The 7,431-nt window shown below is 38.5% G+C and overlaps 1 protein-coding gene across 1 annotated transcript; it reads left to right on the top strand.

The window, feature by feature from the left end:
- The first annotated feature begins 655 nt into the window (after positions 1 to 655).
- Positions 656 to 7,425, top strand: LOC137935987 (uncharacterized). The gene is made up of 22 exons (XM_068780454.1): positions 656 to 886; positions 1,403 to 1,888; positions 2,029 to 2,300; positions 2,425 to 2,505; positions 2,587 to 2,721; positions 2,854 to 2,978; positions 3,438 to 3,602; positions 3,675 to 3,780; positions 3,885 to 3,990; positions 4,083 to 4,193; positions 4,290 to 4,453; positions 4,521 to 4,638; positions 4,732 to 4,956; positions 5,031 to 5,221; positions 5,331 to 5,498; positions 5,594 to 5,699; positions 5,815 to 5,952; positions 6,050 to 6,208; positions 6,328 to 6,531; positions 6,617 to 6,811; positions 6,884 to 6,955; positions 7,041 to 7,425. The coding sequence occupies exons 1-22, from the start codon at positions 839 to 841 to the stop codon at positions 7,197 to 7,199; spliced, it is 3,534 nt and encodes a 1,177-aa protein (XP_068636555.1). The 5' UTR covers positions 656 to 838; the 3' UTR covers positions 7,200 to 7,425.
- The last annotated feature ends 6 nt before the right edge of the window (positions 7,426 to 7,431 follow it).

Raw genomic sequence — 7,431 nt, 5'->3', positions numbered from 1 at the left:
CAAACAACGCCCTATCCTTTCTTCCTCTTATACCTGTGCAAGGATTCATACAAGTCCCCCTCTGCAAGGATTCATACGAGTCTTCTCCCTCGTATGGTTAGAGAAAGTATTTCTTCTCCCTCGTATGGTTAGAGAAAGTATTTCTTCTCCCTCGTATGGTTAGAGAAAGTATTTTTAAAAAATATATATATGTTTATTGACAATAAGTCAAGGAATTATCTTTTAAAAAGTATTATAAAATAATAAATGGTTAATAAATAATTTTAATTTAAAATTGAAGACCTAAATTTAATTATAAAATTAGAATTAATGACGTAATTTTTAAATTTTATTTTATTTTATATTAATTTTAGATTCTCTTTTATTATTTGTCAAGTTTTAATTAAATTTATTATAAATAATGTGACTTCTTTCATTATTTAAAATAAATTATCATAAAAATAAAAAAATTATACTTATAATTTGATATTTTTCAGATAAAAAATCGACAATGACTGGCGGCTCCGTTGACTGGCCTAACAACGTAGCCGCTAAACGAAACGCCAGAAAGATAACCGGCACGCGCCGCGAAATAAAATACGATTGTTGTCCGCGTTGATAATATTTTACTCGTCGATATCAAAATTCAAATAAAAAGTGCGATTTCAAACTAGCCGTTGCGGTCGGTGACACCAGGAGCGCTCCACTGTCCGGCTCCCTTGGAAACCCATCGCTCGTTTTCATTTCTACCGATCGCCGTTCTTGTTCTTCTCTCCTCTCTTCGGTGCTTTCTTTCTTTCAGTATTTTTCGGAGTTTCTAGCATCCAAGTTCCCTTTTCTATCCGTACAAAGCTCCAAGATGTTTACTGAAGGATTGGACGAAAGCGCCATCAACTGGGTCAAACAGGTATCGGTAACGCAAGATCCTGTAGAGCTTCTAAATTGAGAATAGAAACCTTATCTAAATCGTGAACAATATCATTGTTTTTCTACATTTTGACGTGTTAGTGTTTGACCTGTACTTTTCCTCTGATTCTGCTGATTCAGTTGGTGTACAACCGAGTATTTTTCTTTGTTACTTCTTGTGATGATTTTGAACCAAACACTGTACTTCTGGGTTCCGCTTGGATTTTTAAGCATTTTTCAAGGTTATATGAGTTCGTGCCTCTGGGTTTCTGTAATTGTTCTTTTACGATCAAGAATTTTGCTCATTTGCAAATTCTGCGAATGTAACTTTATCTCTTTAATCATCTTCTTTCAAAGGATTATGCTCGTGTTTCCGTTTGTATTATTTTTTTCATTTTATTTTTATTTAGACTGATTGATACACCACATGCATATCTCTCAAACCATCTTCCTTCCTTCCTTTGCTTTACATTCTGTTTGTACGGATGAACTGTAACAATTGCTTTACAATCTGCAGGGAACAGGTATACAACCGCAGGTTCGATCGCCATTAGCCGAGAAAGTTCCAGTAGATTCTATTTCAAACCCCGTGTTCTGGAACACCAAGCATTTGTTGTCTCCACGCGTTTTGCCTCCCCCAAAATTCCATTCTGGTTTGCTTGGGCGCCACAGTACTGTCAATATTCATTCTGAAGAGGACGATGAGAGTACAGCATCAGTAGCTGATAACTACTCTGATACGTACGAAGATGATTTGGGTTCTAGTGATTCTGATTCATTCGAAAAGCCAGGAGCCCGAAACTATGATGAAGAAGTCTTTGGAGTCAAGTCCAGTGGGTACTTGAATCGAAAATCAGTAAATGGGGCTAAGCCTAACCTGATTAGAGGAGTTTCAAAGGAGAATCTAAGAATTGAAGTGCCTTCAAGTGCACCGAGAATGACTAATGGCGAAATGTACGAAGGCAAACATTCAGTGTCAAGTTATGACTATCGCACCCCAAATGTGAGAGCAGATTCTTTATTTCACATTTCTCTTCATGTTATGACAGTTCTAATTTGTCACTGGTGCATTTAGATAAAAGACTTCAGAGATAGAATATGCTAATTGCTCTATCAAATAAGTCACATCTTCGGCTTATGCAGTGTCATCTGGTGGACGAAGTGAAGTCATCAAATCTCCCAGACTTGGGAACCCCAAGCGCTCCTCCAATAATGGAAATTGGAAAAGAAGAAAGTCAGTTTGAAGATGAGGATGAGCACAGGACTCGAGTCCCTGGTGTGACACAAGCATTCTCTGCCCCAATAACGCCAGAAACATGCAACGGAATGCATATTCCCAAAGAGACGAAAGACTGGAATGAACCCTTGTCAGTTCAGAGAACTCAGTCGCAGAGAAGCAGTGAGCCATATGCAAGGCGTGTTTCCTTCACTATATTCTTCTTGCTTTCTCTTAAATTTATTAGTCGACTTGCCATGTTGTGGTCCAAACAATTCCAGGCGTTTGGTTTTCTGAACACTTCTTGTGACATCTGTGCTCAGATCTGTTTCCACAGAAGTAGAACAGCAGTTACCTCACAGTCATATCAGGCCAATGGATCAAGTAATGCATTTCAATACAAGGTATGTTATGAGAACCTCTGAAGTCAGTGGCCTGAAACAAATGCCACATTCTCTAAGTTTGTTCTTTTGCTGTGGCTGCAGTTCTCAGAGTGCATGGCAGACACTCATAGCATATGATGCATGTTTCCGGTTGTGTCTAAATGCATGGGCAAGAGATTGCATGGAGGCACCAGAGTTTCTTCGAGATGAATGTATGGTTCTCCGAAATGCATTTGGGTATGCTCTGGCAGCAACTTTCATTACTTCTTCATAAACAACAAAAACATAGGATTTTGAGACTTTAGTGACATTCTTTTAGATTATTTGAAATCTGACAAAGGTTCATTTTTGTTTGATATATGTACATAGGCTGCAAAAGTACTTGCTACAACCAAGGGGCAAACAGATTCCTAGGGAGGCAGGACCCTCAGGCAACCTGGAGGAAAACTGCTCTGTTCGGGCCAAAAAGGCAATGGGAAAAATTAGAGTGGAAGGTAAGAAATCAAAAATCTCTAAGCTGATTTTGTTTTGGGGACTCAAATATTACGAGAATTTTATGGAATAAATATTCATATTATATAAATAACATTGTAATTATTTTGGAGTTCCTACTTTATAGAAAATAGAAAATTTGAAACGAAACGAGAGTTCCTTTGTCTAAAAACAAAATGTGTGTACACCCGAATGGTGTCGAAGTTGGGATTAGCTAAGCAAACAGAAAAATAAGAAAGATCCTGGATTTCGTTAGAGTTAATGGCAAAGACGCCACGGAGGAGGTTTTTTGCCTTCACACCAACCGATCACGCTCTGGGATTCCTCTAGATAAACCCCATGTATCTTGTATTTGTACTTGTCTGTCAAAAGGCAGCCATGCACTGATGTCCGCCAAGTTGATCTATACCTTGTAAACATCCTTTTGATTTGAAAATTTTAACTGCTGATGATTTTGGCAGTAAGAAAAATTCGTATAATTCCACGAAGAAAACTTCGGAGCACATTCTCTCAGCGAGGTTCCCTGTACAAGCAGGTGGGGGCGGAGTATGTTCATTATGTTTCATCTCTGCTGAAAACAAGCATCAACTCATTAAAGATATCTGCAAATGCTGTAACATCTGAAGGTAATATACACCTCTTTGGCTCTCTCCCTGTTTCATGATTCTGTTCCTACTAATTTTCTGTGACAAATGTAGAAGCACTGTCATGCTTGTTCCAATTGAAAAGTTCCAGTGAAGAGGCAACCACGGATCCAAGTTCTGCTATTTGCTTGCAGCCAGGACTAAGTGATTCTCATGTATTGTAAGTTGACAACAAATCAATACTATCTTATCTGTTTTGAGCACTTTGAAAGTTTTGTTAATATAGCTGATGTATTAACTAACATGAAGAGTCTCATTTCTCAGTTTTCCCGAGAGTCAAGGAGATGCACTGATAGTGGAAGTTCAGGACAGTAACAGAGTCACACAAGGACGGACTATACTTCAAATTTCAACTCTCATAGACAACTCGGTTTGAATTTCCGTAGACATATCTTATAGCTACTTCTTAAAGGTTCTTTCTACCTTTAGCTTTTACTTATTTTTCTCTATAAAATATGCTAGAATGATGGACTTAGGTGGTGGCCAATCTACCACGAGGATCAGGAATGTGTTGGGAAAGTTCAGCTTTTGATTTCCAGTACCAGTATATGTGCAGAGGCCAATGCAGTAAAGGTTCCAAAATTTCTTTCTCATCAAGCAAATACAAGTTATAGAATACTGAGGTGCAAATATTATTTTTTTGATCCTTAAATTCTCTGTCTATTGCAGAGTGGCCCTGTTGTCGAAACTCTTGTGTATGATTTTGTACTGGAGGCAGCCTTGCGAGCTCAGCAATTTCATTCCAAGAATTTAAGGCTGCATGGGCCATGGAAGTGGCTATTGGCTGAGTTTGCTGAGTACTATGGAGTGACAGACGCATATACGAAGCTGAGGTAAATTAAAAGTAGTCTAAAGCATTTCATTAGCAGCCAATTCTCATTACTATCTCTTGGTGATTAGGTACCTATCATATGTCATTGAAGTGGCTACTCCGACAAAGGACTGTCTAGAGCTTGTGTATGAATTGCTTGTACCTGTGATTAAGGCTCGAGCTGAAAAAAATTTAACTAGACAAGAGGTAAATCTTTGAATACCCTTTTTCTTAGTTATAAGATGCAAGCAGGATTTGCAAACTGGGTCTTGAACTTTTTTTTTTTTTTTTCTTGTGCAGAGATCAATATTATTGGACAGTGAGAATCAAGTAGAGAATCTCTTAGCAAAGGTTTTCGAAAACTACAAATCACTGGATGAACTTTCTCCCACTGGCTTAGCAGAAAAGTTTGGGCCCCCACCAGCATCTGCTGCTCCAGCTCTTGTCCCTGCTGTGCAAATATACTCACTTCTTCATGATATACTTTCTCATGATGCGCAAATGACATTGCGAAACTATCTCCAGGTATGTTCTGATAGACATGTGAAGAGACTCTCAAAGTATAGATAGTATCTAAAATCAACACCACTTGTTAACAGAAAGCAGCAATGAAGAGGTGTAGAAGGCATATGATGGACACTGAAGAGTTCATGTCAAGCGGTGGTGAGGGTTTCCTAATGGACCCTTTGACAATCTCCACAGCCTACATGAAGATGAAGACCTTGTGTACGAACATAAGCAGTGAAATTCAGGCAGACATCAAGATCCACAATCAGCACATTCTTCCCAGGTTTCTAATTCTTGTGAATAGTAAAACCACTAGCACCAGTAAAACATGGTGGCATCATTCTGTCTTCTCATTTATTTCTTCTACTGAATTATGACTCCTTTCGGATCAGTTCGATAGACCTGCCAAATCTAGCTGCTTCAGTTTACAGTGCCGAGTTGTGCAACCGGCTGAGAGGGTTTCTTTCGGCTTGCCCACCATCTAGTCCATTGCCGCATGTAACAGAGCTTTTGATGGCTACTGCTGATTTTGAGAGGGATCTCGTTTCATGGAACATCAGGTTTGTTATGTTCATTTTTTTTATAAAACTCTTAATTCATACAACTATATCCTGAATATTTATTTGGTCTTTCTGGTGCGGTGTTTTGGGTTCAGTCTGGTGCCTGGAGGTGTAAATTCTAAGGTTCTCTTCCATCACTACATAGTGGTATGGATTGAAGAAAAGATGCTTTACTTGCTGGATCTTTGCAAGGCAGACAAGGTTTCTATCTTTACTAACTTCTTCTTCGTCAATATACTAACTGCTGCACATCTTTACTATTCTTTCTTTACTGCTGTCCTATTATCTCTGCTTTAATAAGAGATGTTTGCTTCAGGCTCCATGGTCCGGAGTCACAACACATCTTTCCACCTCACCGTTTGTTGAGGACATGTATGATAAGATCAAAGATACTCTCGCTGAATACGAAATAGTGGTTAACAGATGGCCTCAGTACTCTTTGACCCTAGAAAATGTAAGTAGCTAAAAAGGATTTTGAATGTGAGAAGACCTTAAATGGAATTCGTAAACTTGGAAAAGACGAGTCAAAAGTAATTTTTTCTCCTTCTCAGGCTATAGCGACTGTGGAAAGAGCTATAGTAAAAGCATTAGAGAAACAGTTCTATGAAATTCTTGGACCATTGAAGGATAGCATCCCCAAGAAGCTTGGGATTCAGGTGCAGAAACTAACTAGAAGACAGTCTCAATCACTTTATCATGTTCCCAATCAAGTAAGTACTGATCTAAACTTAATCATCACAAAGAATAGTAATGCTAATTGATTTTGTTTCACTCTCTCATGCTAACCTCCTGTATCTGCTGTCGTTCATTTTCTCACGTAACCTTGCAGCTGGGAACGTTCCTGAATACTGTTAAGAGAATACTAGATGTCTTACATTGTAGAGTGGAGGATACTTTGAGACGATGGGCATCCTGTTTACCTGTTATGGGAGATCAGAAAATTTTTGGAGAGCAGCTAAATGAAATTACTGTAATGCTGAGAACAAAGTATAAAAACTACATGCAGGCCACAGTGGAGAAGCTCGTGAGCAATGTCAGTCTTTGTTATTCATAATATGCTTCACATAATCTGCTATTATGAGATGTTCTAATGGGTAACTTTTTCCCGTTTATATCAGACTCAAGCTAACAGAAACACCCGGCTCAAAAGAATTCTAGAGGAGACAAAAGAGGCAGATGGACAAGCTGAAATCCGTGACAGAATGCAGATGTTAACGTCACAACTCGTAGACTCTGTATCCAATCTACATGATGTGTTCTCAAGCCGAATCTTCGTAGCAATCTGTCGTGGATTCTGGGATAGAATGGGACAGGTATAGAAAGAACATTTTTTAATTTTCGTTCCTGAAACTTGTATCTAACTTTTTATTTTTGAAATTTCTCAGATAGTTTTGAGTTTTCTGGAGAGCAGGAAAGAGAACAGAATCTGGTATAAGGGTTCTTACTACGCGCTAGGAGTAAGTTACCTACACAATCCTTTACACGTAATTCCTTCAGTATCGTGGGTTGCTTTCTGAAGTTGGGACTAATATATTTGTGCAGATACTGGATGATACTTTCGCATCTCAAATGCAGAGATTCGAAGGAAATTCCTTGCAGGAGAAAGATCTAGAGGCTCCAAGATCAGTAACTGAAGCAAGATCAATTCTGTGTAGAGATTCACCAAATACAGTTGATCCATCTGCATACTTTTACTACTAGCTGCCACCTTCTGGTTTGTGTGTCAGTTGAGTCGATTCTATACTCAAAATTCTTTGTTCATTGTAGCAATTTTTTTTTGTATGTCACATAATTGATTTCATATCAATCTGTGTATTTGGTAACATTACCTCAGTCATCAGTGATGCTGTAATAATCATATATGCATCTGTAACTCTTTTCATAAGCGCTTGTCTTGACCATAATGGGACACATTGTATGCACCTGTGGCTCT

Source organism: Aristolochia californica, unplaced genomic scaffold (assembly GCF_029961685.1).
Source record: "Aristolochia californica isolate CCGP_79_NKW_82.1479 unplaced genomic scaffold, dmAriCali1.0.hap1 SCAF_7, whole genome shotgun sequence".
Taxonomy (NCBI): Eukaryota; Viridiplantae; Streptophyta; class Magnoliopsida; order Piperales; family Aristolochiaceae; genus Aristolochia; species Aristolochia californica.
This window is presented reverse-complemented; position numbering and strand designations above follow the sequence as displayed.

Bases quoted from the DNA above. Each gene is read 5' to 3' on its own strand.
- LOC137935987 (XM_068780454.1), top strand. From the start codon at position 839: ATGTTTACTGAAGGATTGGACGAAAGCGCCATCAACTGGGTCAAACAG. The intron at 2,506-2,586 runs GTATGTTATGAG...CTGTGGCTGCAG, and splicing joins GTAATGCATTTCAATACAAG to TTCTCAGAGTGCATGGCAGA. The intron at 4,639-4,731 runs GTAAATCTTTGA...TTTCTTGTGCAG, and splicing joins AAAATTTAACTAGACAAGAG to AGATCAATATTATTGGACAG.